The 13,606-nt window shown below is 46.6% G+C and overlaps 1 protein-coding gene across 15 annotated transcripts in view; it reads right to left on the reverse strand.

Moving 5' to 3' along the window:
* Positions 1–13,606, reverse strand: part of LOC119160784 (uncharacterized) — a 708,235-nt gene that overhangs the window by 567,135 nt on the left and 127,494 nt on the right. For 14 of the 15 annotated variants that reach the window (XR_012887742.1, XR_012887741.1, XR_012887743.1 and 11 more), the window contains one exon: positions 8,717–8,923. The exons of the other annotated variant lie outside the window; for it this stretch is intronic. Coding sequence is in view for 11 of the 14 variants with exons in the window: in XM_075880899.1 (XP_075737014.1) it covers positions 8,717–8,923 (207 nt within the window). In the remaining 3 variants the exon portion in view is untranslated. The remainder of the gene's footprint in view (positions 1–8,716; positions 8,924–13,606) is intronic. 15 annotated transcript variants of the gene reach the window in all.

The raw sequence follows: 13,606 nt of genomic DNA on the forward strand, positions 1-13,606 counted from the left end.
CGATACTGGAGCCGAATATTCTGTCATCAGTAGGTCGTTCGCCCCGAAGTTAAAGAAAGTTAGGACAGCTTGGAAAGGCCCTGAAATCCGCACAGCCGGAGATCATCTCGTAACGCCTGTAGGAATCTGCACAGCGAGAGTCACCACTAACGGCCGTATTTATCCTACAGACTTCTTAGTCCTACAGCGTTGCTCGAGAGATGTCATCCTTGGCATGAACTTCTTATGCCTCCATGGTGCTGTCATCAACCTAAAAACAAAGTCGATAACGTTATCCACAGAAGAAGCACTACCGCCGCGCACGCCGTCAGGACACCATGCCTTGAATGTGCTGAAAGAACAAGTCACCATTCCGCCTCGCTCAAGCGTCATTATTTCAGTCGGCGCTCCTAAATTCAGTCGGCGCTCCTTTCAGTCGGCGCTCCTACGAAGACTTCGAAGGCGTCGTTGAAGGCAGTCAGCATCTGTTGGTCACCCGAAATATTTGCGTCGCAAGAGGAATTGCAGAGCTGCGGGGAGGCAAAGCAACAGTTATGCTCACGAATTTCAGCAATGAGTACAAACATGTGAACAAAGAAACAACGGTCGCATACATCGAAGAAATTGTCGAAGCCACTAGTGCTTTCGCCCTCACCGATTCTGCGAAACCTGCTCAGAGGAACCAAGCCCCTGCCATAGCTTTCGACGTCAATCCCAGACTTCCGAACGATAAGCAAGAACAGCTCAAGGCCCTGTTTCTACAATACGAAGATTGCTTTTCGTCGTCATCGAAAATTCGGCAGACCCCAATCACGAAACATCGCATCATAACTGAAAAAAATGCCAGACCACTCTGTCAGAGTCCTTACAGGGTTTCGACGCGAGAACGTGAGGCCATAAAGAGACAAGTTGATGAAATCCTGCGGAATGACATTATCCAGCCGTCCAAGAGTCCATGGGCATCCCCCGTGGTGTTTGTGAAGAAAAAGGATGGGACCCTACGTTTCTGCGTCGATTATCGCCGCCTGAACAAAATCACAAGAAAGGACGTGTATCCTCTCCCACGAATAGACGACGCACTTGATCGGCTCCATTACGCCAAGTACTTTTCGTCAATGGACCTCAAGACTGGCTATTGGCAAATCGCAGTCGACAAAAGAGACCGAGAGAAGACGGCGTTTATAACACCGGACGGCCTCTTCGAGTTTAAGGTGATGCCCTTCGGCCTTTGCTCAGCGCCTGCAACTTTTCAACGCGTTATAGATACAGTACTGGCAGGATTGAAGTGGCAGACTTGCCTTGTGTACTTGGACGACGTCGTCGTGTTTTCCTCGAGTTTTGACGAGCACCTTCGGCGCCTTGAAGCTGTACTTCAAGCCATCAAGACTTCCGGACTTACACTGAAGGCAGAAAAGTGCAGATTTGCGTATGAGGAGCTCTTGTTTCTGGGGCACGTTATCAGCAAGTCTGGAGTTCGTCCCGATCCACGGAAAACAGCCGCCATCGCCGGCTTTCCGACGCCCACTGACAAGAAAGCCGTGCGCCGATTTCTAGGCCTGTGAGCCTATTATAGGCGGTTCGTGAAAAACTTCGCCCGCATCGCCAATCCTCTCACTAACCTTACCAAGGCCTACGTGGAGTTCAAGTGGGAAACGCCACAGGAACACGCTTTCCAGGAGCTTAAACAGCCCCTCCAGACGGCTCCGTTGCTTGCCCATTTCAACCAATTCGCCGAGACAGAAATACATACTGACGCAAGCAGCGTAGGTCTTGGCGCCGTTCTTGTGCAGAGGGCTGACGGACTTGAAAGGGTTATTAGTTACGCCAGCCGATCGCTATCCAAAGCAGAAGCAAATTATTCCACAACAGAAAAGGAGTGCCTCACCATCATCTGGGCTACGTCGAAATTTCGCCCCTATCTCTAGGGCAGGCCCTTCAAAGTTGTGAGCGACCCCCATGCCTTGTGTTGGCTAGCCACCTTGAAGGACCCTTCAGGTCGCCTCGCAAGATGGAGCCTGAGACTTCAAGAATATGACATTACTGTCATTTACAAGTCCGGCAAAAAACACTCCGACGCCGACTGTCTCTCTCGTGCACCTGTCGACCAAGCGCTACCCGACGACCCGGATGACGACTACTTCTTGGGAACGATAACTACCGACGACTTCGCTGAACGACAGCGGGCCGACCCAGAACTTAAGGCCCTAATGAATATCTAAAGGGCAGGACCGCCGAAGTCCCGAAAACATCCAAGCGCGCACTTGCATCGTTCTTTCTACGAAACGGTCTTCTACAAAACAAAAACTTTTCACCGCTCCAGCTAAGTACCTCCTTGTGGTGCCTACAGCTCTGCGACCAGAACTCCTGCGGGCCCTGCACGACGATCTCACGGCAAGGCACCTCGGTGTTTCTCGCACGCTCGCGAGGATACAAGAAAGTTACTACTGGCCACGTCTTACCACCGACGTCACTCGTTATGTGAGGACACGCCGGGACTGTCAGCGACGCAAGACACCGCCGACAAGGCCAGCGGGACTTCTGCAGCCAATTGATCCACCTTGCTGACCTTTCCAGCAGATTGGTATGGACCTACTGGGGCCGTTCCCGATGTCGGCTTTCGGAAACAAGTGGATCGTGGTAGCTACAGACTACCTCACCCGCTACGCCGAGACAAAAGCCCTGCCAAAAAGCAGTGCATCCGAGGTATCTAAGTTCTTCGTCGAAAATATCGTCCTACGTCACGGCGCCCCGGAGGTCCTTATCACCGAAAGAGGAACGGCATTCACTGCCGACTTAACTCAAGCGATCTTGGCATACAGCCAAACAAACCGCCGCCGGACAACAGCGTACCACCCACAGACCAACGGCCTCACCGAGCGGCTTAACAAGACGATCGCCGACATGCTGTCAATGTACGTCGATGTCGAACACAAGACGTGGGACGCCATTCTTCCGTATGTGACCTTCGCATACAACACGGCGGTGCAGGAGACGACGCAGATATCTCCATACAAATTGGTCTACCGAAGGAGCCCGGCAATGACGCTCGATGCCATGTTACCCATCGTCACCGACGAAGAAAACCTCGATGTGAGCGAGTACCTTCAACGCGCCGAAGAAGCCTGACACCTTGCGCGTCTCCGTATCAAGAATCAACAGACGACCGACAGCCACCGTTACAACCTTCGACGACGCTTCGTGGAATAGCAGCCCGGTGAACGTGTTTGGGTGTGGACGCCGATACGCCGACGTGGACTAAGTGAAAAGCTTCTGCGACGGTACTTCGGACGGTACAGGGTGATTCGACGTCTCGGCCCACTTGATTACGAGGTTGTCCCCGACGGCATCACGAACTCTCAACGACGCCGATCGCGACCTGAAGTCGTCCATGTCGCGCGCCTCAAGCCGTTTCATGCGCGTTAACAAACTGAAACAGTGTTCTTTTTTTGTATTATTGTTGTATCGTAATTTATTCATTGTACTTTCTTGCATTATTATTGTACCTTCATCTTTAGTTAAAGCATCGGGACGATGCCTTTTTTTCAGAGGGGGGCAATGCACGTTCCATTTGCCAAGTTTTTGTTATCGTCCCAAAACACCACACGATTCTCAGCACAAACCGCGCCTGCAGTTTTCGAGAAGGTTCCGGACTGTAGTAGATCATTTCGATAAGATCACGCCCACTGTGCGAACGGTACAGATTGTTCTGGAACCTACGACACCCTCAGCGATAACGCTAGAACATTCGACGGCAAGAGTATAAATGCCGACGCGCTTCGCCGCTGGTCAGTTGTTGATCGAAGGCCGACGCTCCGTTCTCCGCTATCAGTCCAAGACTGATATCTGTGCGAGACTGCTGCTGTAATTGGACTTTCCGTTTACCGGGCACAGGTTCGCCCAAATAAACAGTTAAATCCCAACACGAAGTCTCCTGTCTTCGGCCACGTCACGACCCCGTGACAATATTTTGTTTTCCACAGGCGCGCATTTCAGTTGATAGCGCGCCTGTGTTACATTTTTCTCCTTTTTGGTGGCAGCAGCGAGGCCCGCCATTTCTCATTGTTCGCAGCAAAATCAAAATCAGGTACTGCGGAAAAACGTAGCCCTTGGAACTGCAAACTAGCCGGCACAACAAATGATCAGCCCTCATTACTTCGAATAATTGCAAGTTCCTTGTTTCCCCCTTTTTTTTATGCTCTATTAATTTGAAAACCCACTTAATTCAAAGATTTCTCAGAGCTCCAGTGACTTCAAATTAACAAGGTTCTACTGTATGTGGCGAGTTGCAGTCTCCTCTTGACGTCAGACCTGTTTTCACACGTCACTGCAGAGCCGGCCCCTCGACACCAAAACCAGATGCATTCCCCAGCTTTACAACAATCTTTTCATAATTATTGACACCAGTGTTTCCATTTAGAGCAGAAAACTTTTTTTTTAATTCATATTAGTACCCCTTTAAGCAGCCCATAACAGGTTCTCACTGTCTCACAGCTAACTTGTTGAGAGATGCACTAAATCTCTGCCATATTTTTCACAGTGCTTACACTCAAACCTCTTTGTATGTGCACCTGCATGCCAATGGCTAAGCAAAAGCTTTCAGCACTTGCATCGAGAATGAAGGATCATGTGCTTCAAGAGGCACGCGAAAGGAATGTCAAGCTGTTCCTGTCCCTTTCATAGTTTTCTGGGTGCCATTCTTTTGGCGTAACTGAATGTACCATGCAAACACAATTACCATATTCACTCACGTAATGAACCACTCACATAATAAACGCATTCCCAACTTCAGTCATCAAAATTTAGATTTTTTTTTTTTCGGGGTAATAAACGCACCACCTACATCCATCCGCTGCAGTACCGCTAACCGACACCTGGCGCCTCCTCAGCTATTGGATCTCCTCATTCGTTTATTACTTTGCCAATCCGCCTCAACTACTGCGGCTCGTTCCCCCCCCCCCCCCCCTTTGCCTGTTGCCGCATTGCTCTTCTTTCTATCTGTAATAAACGCACCCCCTACATTCATATGCTGCAGTCCCGCTAATCCGACACTTGGCGCCTCCTAACTCGTTGGATTTCTTCCCCTTTTATTACTTTGCCGACCCCCCTGAACCACCTAGGCTTGCTCCTTCAACCCCTTTGCCCCCTGCCATGTGCCTATTGCTTTTCTTTCAATCTGTGCGCTGGCATGTCCCGTCTTATCTTTGAGCCACAGCTGGGTTGGTTCACGAGCTGTACGAGTGTAGAGACATCCCAGCTGATAAGCACACAGCAGCAAAGGTCACCAAACTGCCCGCGCCAACTGACCTCAGTCTCGCTTCCTGCGAACCGCTCCTCCTCCTCCCCTTCCTTTTTTATCCTACTTTCTTTTTTCTTCACTCTAACTATCCCTTCATTCATGAGTGTATCGGGTGAGGTGTCCTCGCATGAGGCACAGTTATCATGCACTCCACACCCATTTTTCTTACCTTTTCTTAAAAAAATCACCCCCCCCCCCCCACCCCAAAAAAAAAACAAAGCCCATCTACGTGCACACGATTTTCAACCGACGACGGCATAATTTGCTGTTGCGAAGGGTAATTCGTTGCTATCAAATCGCATGTTTCTGAAAACTAAAAAAAATCACTTGTCGCACAGAGAAGATCGTGACGATTTCCACAACATGGTAGCACCCCGATTCTCGCTTCGCTTGTTATCCACAAGTAGAGGCACTTCTCCACGCACCCCCCAACTTTACTTCGATTTTTCAAAAAAAAAAAAGTGCGCTAACTTTGTGAGTAAATAAGGTATCTCACACGTGCCTTTGTTTCTTTATGGCGAGGGTATCGTCTGGCAGACTTGATGCCTTGTTGTAGTATGCAAGGGCTCAGTGATCAGCTGCCAGTTCAGTTCTACCGTTTCAGTGCTTGCCCTGTGCAGGATGTCCTTCAATTGTTAAGATTCCTTTACCTTCCACTTTAGTACTAAAACAAATGTCATTTGTTATACCCATGGCTTCGCATCCATGAGCACTTAGCAAATCTTGAATGAAAGCTCCTCAAAACACTTTCAAGTTTTTCTATTAAACAATTATGTCATGGAAGAATCAGTCTCAAAAACAGCCCAAAGGGCTGCACAACCATTGCAATGTTCCGGAATAGGTCCCTTTTGCAAGAGAAAACTGGTCCTTTAGACAGACATTTTCACAAGCTGCGCACTGTGGTGCGAGTGGCCTGCAGTTAATGCTTTAGTGTAGTGCCTCAACTGTTCTCACGCACCTCTTGAGCACTGGCAACCCCTCCACTTAAGGGTGAGATACAAAAGGAAGGGAAAACAGGCTTCTCTGCAACAAATATTGGCTGTTTATCTGATGGAAAGCTCATTACCACAAGCTAAAGGAATGTTTGGCTTGGTTTTGCAAAGACTATGCACAAACAGTTTCATTGAAAGTGCAGTTTCATTGCATATCTGATGGCAAAACCACCCAAAGTTGAAATTAAGTTCTGGCTTTGCAGTTCTGCATGAGTCTACAGCGAGAAATTTGAAGAGTTAACCTCATCTTACCATCGAAACAATACTTGCTCAATTCACTCTTTCCTTCACTATGCTCTGTTAATTGGCTTGTGCCTCTAGCTGTTCAAGTGCTCCTCCTCGCCATGCAAGAAAAAGAGCAGAGAGAGGGTGCACCTGAAAGTCAACAAAAAGGTTCTACCCACGCAACAGTGTCTGTCACTCGTGACATAAACTAATCAGACAAGTGACGTCACAACACGCCACTGGGGATAGCAAAAAGGCACAAAGAGGAGCACACGAAATTCTGCTCGTGGCTTACATTCACTTTAGCTTAAGCAGTATCACAGCAGCTCAATGTCGTTGCAATGTGACAAATAACTTTGACAGAGATGGCACTGCAGATCTTTCACTCTAAAATTTTTTTGGCAGGTAGATACACCACAGAAGAGTGAAAATCAGCTGGATCAATGAATGCCTGCTGTCTCGCTCATTGAATGCATTTCTACTTTGTAGGCATCACACACTTTGTGAAGGCCACATGAACCAATATCCAAACACTGAACTTGCAAGTCCATTTTTTTCATGCGCTGCAACTTATGGGAAAGACGTTAGGACCATTCATGGAAAGCTACAAAATCTTGTTCGGCATAAAAGGAAGCGAAAGCTTCTGTCAAATTCTGCATGCAGTATGTAGCTGAGTGGGCTAGTTGGGTGCTCTTACTAAACATGCCAAAAATGTCCGCAATGGTAAGGAAGGTTTTCTGGCACTGCATATCAGCACGTAAGGGTCTATCCCACATGTATCTCAGCTTACCCCAGGGAGTGGTGAATAAGATCAAGAAAATGCTACTGCATATAATCTTTAATAGAGCTCAAAGAGTCAGTGAGAGGAGTGGCTGCATGACTACGCAATTAGTCATGACCATCTAGCAAATATCTCAGTTTCGTGGAATGAGCTAGAGGTGTGTGAATATTCTAATGCTCCGAATATCGGTCACATACTCAATGCCTAACATTTGTATTCAATTCAGAAACTGTGCATCCAAAAAGCATCCTAAAGAAACTAATTCACGAACTGCCTGCTCGACAGTTCATAGGGTTTATTAGTTTAATGCTGCTATTACTCGTGTAAATACTGCCTACACTTACGAGTAGGTGACAAGCAAAACATAGCATTCACTGCTGCACTTTCGTACAGGATCATTTCAATTAGGCGCATGTCATTTGCAGAAATGAAAGAAATTTTCCATCACCGTATTCACCCGACAAAATACTTATTGCATCTTTGCTACATCCAGTGTAAACATGAAAAGATACACCGATAGGGTTGCAAAGTTGGGCTACAGCTGAGCCCCTTCATAAGAGACACTGGTGTAACAGACAACTGGGTATACGAGACACCAGTGTGGCTACATTAAAATAGGGGTTGATGTGAGAACACATACGAAGTACCCTGCATATAACAGACACCTCATATAAAAGACAAGAATTACTTCCCAGTACATGTCTCTTACAAAGAAAATTCAACTGTATAAATAGATTAATTGGACCAATTTTCTGTAAAGTAGGCAGGATTTTAGGGGCGAAGCTCCTTTTAGTCTAACCTTGTCACTAGTCAAGCGTAACCGAGAGAAGAAGAGACGGAAAAGAAAAGAAGGCAAAAAAAATAGATGACCGTTTTCTGTCTCATTTCCTAGATGGTGTTACTCTGCCGCTACTTTTCGAAGTGCTGCTACTCTCCGATTAGCTGCTGCGCGTGCTTTGCCTGAAGAGCGGAGAATGAGTGCCTCTTTCAGTCTCCTGGATAGTCGCCGTACGTGGTGGATCGTTGGTGGGGCATGGATGAAAGCAGAGCGGCGGGCGGGCTCCTTGGCTCGTGTCTGGTAAGTGTTATCCAAGCGCTGTTTACATTCTCGAACGTGATCGGATGCATGGACGCATGCACAGACGAACGGATACATGAACGGATGGACGCACAGATGCTTTGCCCCACTTGTCATCATTCACTCCATGGATATGCTGTGATTTCTTTTTTTTTTTCATTGCTGCCTATTTGGCTATATTTGGGTTATTACCTGTCTTCACTTCAAATGCTTGCTTTCCAGTGCCTTTTTTCTTCCTTAGCCATTGTTTGTCCTTGAGGTTATTGCATATCGATTGTTTACATATATGAGCTTGGCAAAAAAAATCGAGTATTTCAAAAGTATTTCTGCCCCAAAACTCTATTCACAGCCGCCATCTTGCTCACCAGGCAAATGGAGTTCAGCACAGAGCGGGGCAGCTGGCGTGCCCACAAGGGCAGTAATGCAATCGGTTGCTGCGATGCGTAGTGAGACTTCTTTGGCTTGCAGCATGATAGCCTTCAGAGAACCCAGCAGCTTCGAGACACAGTCTGCTTCATTAGACAGCAGGGAGGAGTTTGTGAAGGCCTTGGACAGCAACTGGCACAGCTTCTCTGCATAGAAATGCCATAGGTTGCAGTTACAATCATATTTCCAATCGTATCTGCAATGTACACTGCACCTTCTAGCCTGTTTGTAGGCTGCTGCACCTTTCACCATCACCTAGATTAGCAACACAGTGAATATTATTACAATATAGGATTTATATAGTATAACCAAAACTACGTTCACTCAGTTTATGCCTAGATGTGGCTCACCAGCTATGATGTTATACAGTTGTGGTCCAGCCAATTCAGGTTTTGAAAAAATTCGCGGAGACAGAAAACTACTCTTTAGGAGCAGATTTGAAGCAGAAAGAACTGCACTTTGGAACAATTTTCAGGGGTGGAGCAGAGTACATGGGTTTTTTAGCAGTCCTGGGAGCCGGCAAATGTGCTATCTTTAGCAGGCTTGAGCATCCAAAGAGACACTTTTGAGCAGGCTTGAAGCAGCTAGAAAGGCCTTTTCGAGCAAGTTTGGAGCAGTCGGAGAGAATTTTCAGAGCAGATGTAGCCCAGTTTCACAGGGCTTGTGAATCAGCATTTGTCTAAAACTACATTTTTCAACCACTAAGCTAAATTATGCAATGGCCTTATTACCAAGACAGCATTTACACGGACACCTTTCGAACGTTTTTTGCTGTGCCCATTGCCATTATATCCAGTGTAGAGTCCAAATTGCTAACATCCACCGGTGCATCGTACTACCCCCGGGTAAAAGCATGTGAGCAGGGGTGACAAACTCAGCTGAAGCACACATCAATAAACCGGCTCGTCTCTGTTGCTTGAAGGGGCCATGAGATAACACTGCAGTCCGGAGGCCTGCTGTCAAAGCAGAGGAAAGAGACCCCACTCCTTTCGAAAACACAAGAGGTGGAGGTACCACTCAAGCAGAAACTGCGAAATTTGCTTGTGGCTTGAATACACTTCTATATGCTGCACTCTCATCATGAAGGGACTAGTCCAAAAGGGTTGCCCTCGCTGAAGTGGCCATATTTTTTCACACCAGCTTCTTGTAGAGTTAAAAGAAAACAGATCCGAAAGAGTTAGCTTTAACTGACAGCCTCACTTCATATCAGAAGTATTCACGTGGCGTCATCTGCAAGGTGTGCTAGCACGGCACCCACCATACTTGTGGTCTCACACGCGAACATCATCGTCGAACCACAACCAAAGCTACTGGTAGCACATGCTATGTCGATATTTTTCTAAGAAAATCAGTTAGTATGTTGCAGTGACGCCAAACATCCCGCCGTCATATGCAGGATTGCTGACAGACCATGGCTATGGTGATGCCCTCGCTGGCTCCATGTGGTGGAAAGAGTTTGCTGAATATTCCCTAGAATGTTACAATTAGTTGCTATTTCCTTCACTGTTTTTGCCCTAGCACTGAAACTAACCTTTTTAGCTATAAACAGACGCCCATACTTTTTTAACCTCAATGCGAGAGCATCAACCCCTGAGTCGATAAGTGCCGTATAGTAGACCACAGTGGCGAAAATGAACAATACGTGCATGCGCTCAATAAGCAGTCCCGTGCACCTGTCTTTGCTAGGCTGTCCCGGGAGCCAGACGATACCCTCTTTTTTTGAACCCCATTACTGTCCTCCCCTCTCGTATTTCTTCATTTTTTTATCACTACCATCAAGTTATTAGATATCACAGTATCACTGCAAGAGAGAAGCATTAAATGCGATACTAACAAATTGTATTGTTTCATGAATATCGATTGATTGATATGTGGGGTTTGACGGGGAAGATGGCAACCGAAAAAAAAACTTTTTTGTTTGTTGACCTAGAGTAATGAACCTTAGTACGCATACTGACGAGTGTCTCGAATAGCTATATATAAAGTTTCACTGCAGTATCTCAAGTAGTTTTCAAGTTACACAAAGTTGCATAATGTGATGACATAGTCTGCTGGTTAAAAGCCTAGCATTGTAACGAAAAATTCCAGGAAGGTCCAGGTAGTTTTGATTTTTACTCAAAAGAACACTACATAGGATGGCATTATCGAAAATTGCCTATTCCTTTTAGTTTTTTTACAATAACATCCGCATCACCTTCATGTATTGTATCAGAGCTTCTCGTGCACTAATTATCATTTACAAAAAAAAGCTAGATTGTAAGCAAGGTAATGAATAATTCCATCCTGTCAACAAGCCTTCAAGGAATAAAAAAAACAGCATCAAAATCTGCCCAGTCACTGCCATGCTATGCTTTTCTCAAGAAACATTAAGCAACCAAAACACACTTCAAAGAAAACAACCTTCGAAGTTTTTATAACACTTCACCTTAATCAAAACGCACCATAACAGTAGTCTTTGGTGTCCATGCCTGCATGTGGCCTTTTGGACCTCTGCTTCTTCCCCTGGTGCATGTTTGATAATTTTTGAGCACAATGGCTGTCCTTTTCTGCAGCCCTCTGGCTTTGTCACACTCTTCAGGTGGTGCTGATAAGTCTTCTCGTGCAGTCCTCTCTGTGTGACACATTTATCACTGCCCAGAAGTCATTTATAGCAGTAGGTCCTTTTCCAAAGCTCTTGATTGCCTGCACTGAACTAACGTTTATATCAAAGACTCTCCCATCTTCTTTTCTCTTTGATGACCAGTGAGAGTTGGCTGTGCCCCAAGAACAACATATTAGCACCATTTTCACGGCAAGTGCAGGCCTTGTGTCCCAGTCCACAGCGAGGTCTTGCTCATGGCAAATTGTGCAGAGTATTTTCCTAATCATTGCGTTCAGAGTGGCCATCTAAAAAAGCACGCATTCTTTTTCTTCTGGCGCAGACACAATTTCCTGTTCCTGAGATGCGGCCAGTGCTAATTTCTGCTCAGTTGCCAACATCAGGCCGGGCGACTAGCGAACTGTTTTCAACTGCACCTCTGCCGTTTCTCCGGACAAAAAGCTTGGTTGAATATGCCCTTGAATCGTACGACACTCGCCGAGCAAAGCCTCGTTACCGATCCGTTCATTGATGGCGGCGGCCGACTCGCCTGTCATTTACGCATAGATCGTTTCACCGTCATGCCGAACAGCCCAACCCCGGTTAAGCGAGCATGCAGCCACACGTTGATGCATAATAAGATCAATAAGCATGCCTTCTGTTGATGATTCGGACACACACCTGCATCGCGCCACCTCTGCATTGTTCACTTGGTCAGGATAGCTTGTTGACGGTCAAGGATCCAGGATGACTTCGTTACCACTGACTTGACTGCCAACTTGCTGGGGGTTTCCGCGAATGCCGTGAAATAGGTGGTCGGTGCTTTCATTTTCTGAAAGCGAGCACAGTCGTGCGTTTCCTGTGAAACATGCGATCCATCGCCACAAACTATGTCTAACACTTCCGAAAAGCCTCCTCGGCACAAAGAACTGCATCAATCGTGCGTCCGGCAACTTTTGACTGTTCGAGCAGAAGGCACAGAAGAACTCGACGATCGGGGAGCTGCGCAGAACTATCGTCTTGTAAAGACGGTTTGCACGACAGTGCCGAGGCCGATCGCGAAAGACGAAGAAGTACACAGAGAATGTTTGCAACGAAGAAGTCGGAGCCGACAAAGAGGCTGCACTATGCGCGGGAGATGAGCACATGAGCAGCGCACCAGTCAATAGCAACCCCTCGTTTCCCTCACCCCGAAGGTGCGCGCGCTCAGTCGAATCGTAGCTCAGCATTTGAAAAGCGCAAAACTCTAGTACCCCGCGAGCTACCCATTCACAAGCCAGTTACGCCTCAACCACAGCATTGTTCTCGCCGCTGATGGCTGGAAAAAAAAAAAGAGCAAGAAATCGCAAATAAAACGTGACCGAGATGGCGGCGATCGGTTGAGCAGGAGAGAAACGGCATGCACGCAAAGTTTGCGCAATTTTGACGATTGCCCGCTCCTCAGGTGCTGCCTCGGCTAACTAAATAGTTTATTTGAGGTACTTTTAGTGCGAATTTAGCGCTGATATTTACAGAGGACATAGTTCATAGACTATGCTGACCAAATATACTGTTTCTTAAAAATGAACTTTTTTATATTTTTTTGGTATTCAAAAGCCTTGTCCCCCCTTAACATGCCAAAACCGCCATATGATTACGTGAGACGCTATAGCAAAGGGCAACGAAAATTTCGACCCCCTGAGGTTGCTTAACCTGCACTCAAATCTGAGCACACGGGCCTAAAGCATTCCCAACTCGATTGAAAATAATTTTATAATGTAGGGCTGGCAGCTAACTTCTGGATCCGATGTTGCGTTACTACAAAAAATGCCAGTATAAAAGAATACGTTGCAATAGGATAGAACGGTGGGCTAGTTGGTGTTCGAACTGGGAGCACGTTCCCGTGCTCCCAGCTTGCTGAATGAATAAAAGAATACGGCCACACCAGTGAGAGATGCCTTTTTCGCAGTTTCTTTGAGTTGAGAGCATAGCGTGTAGAAGGGTTTACGAGATATTTGTGCTGACACCTGCCGAAATACACTCACACCTCGTTATAACATAATGAAACATAATGAAATAATAGATATAATGAAGCCAATGAAATTCCCCTTGAAAGCTCCACTGAGAACCATGCATTTTAAACCTCGTTGTAACTGTAGTAGCCAACGTATGACGCGCCGTACTGACGTCACAGGCTACGTCATGTGCCTGTACTTATATTGGCATGCGAGCCGCTTGCTTATGACATTAAACCTTCGCCACCAACTGAGTC

Source organism: Rhipicephalus microplus, chromosome X (assembly GCF_043290135.1).
Source record: "Rhipicephalus microplus isolate Deutch F79 chromosome X, USDA_Rmic, whole genome shotgun sequence".
NCBI lineage: Eukaryota > Metazoa > Arthropoda > Arachnida > Ixodida > Ixodidae > Rhipicephalus > Rhipicephalus microplus.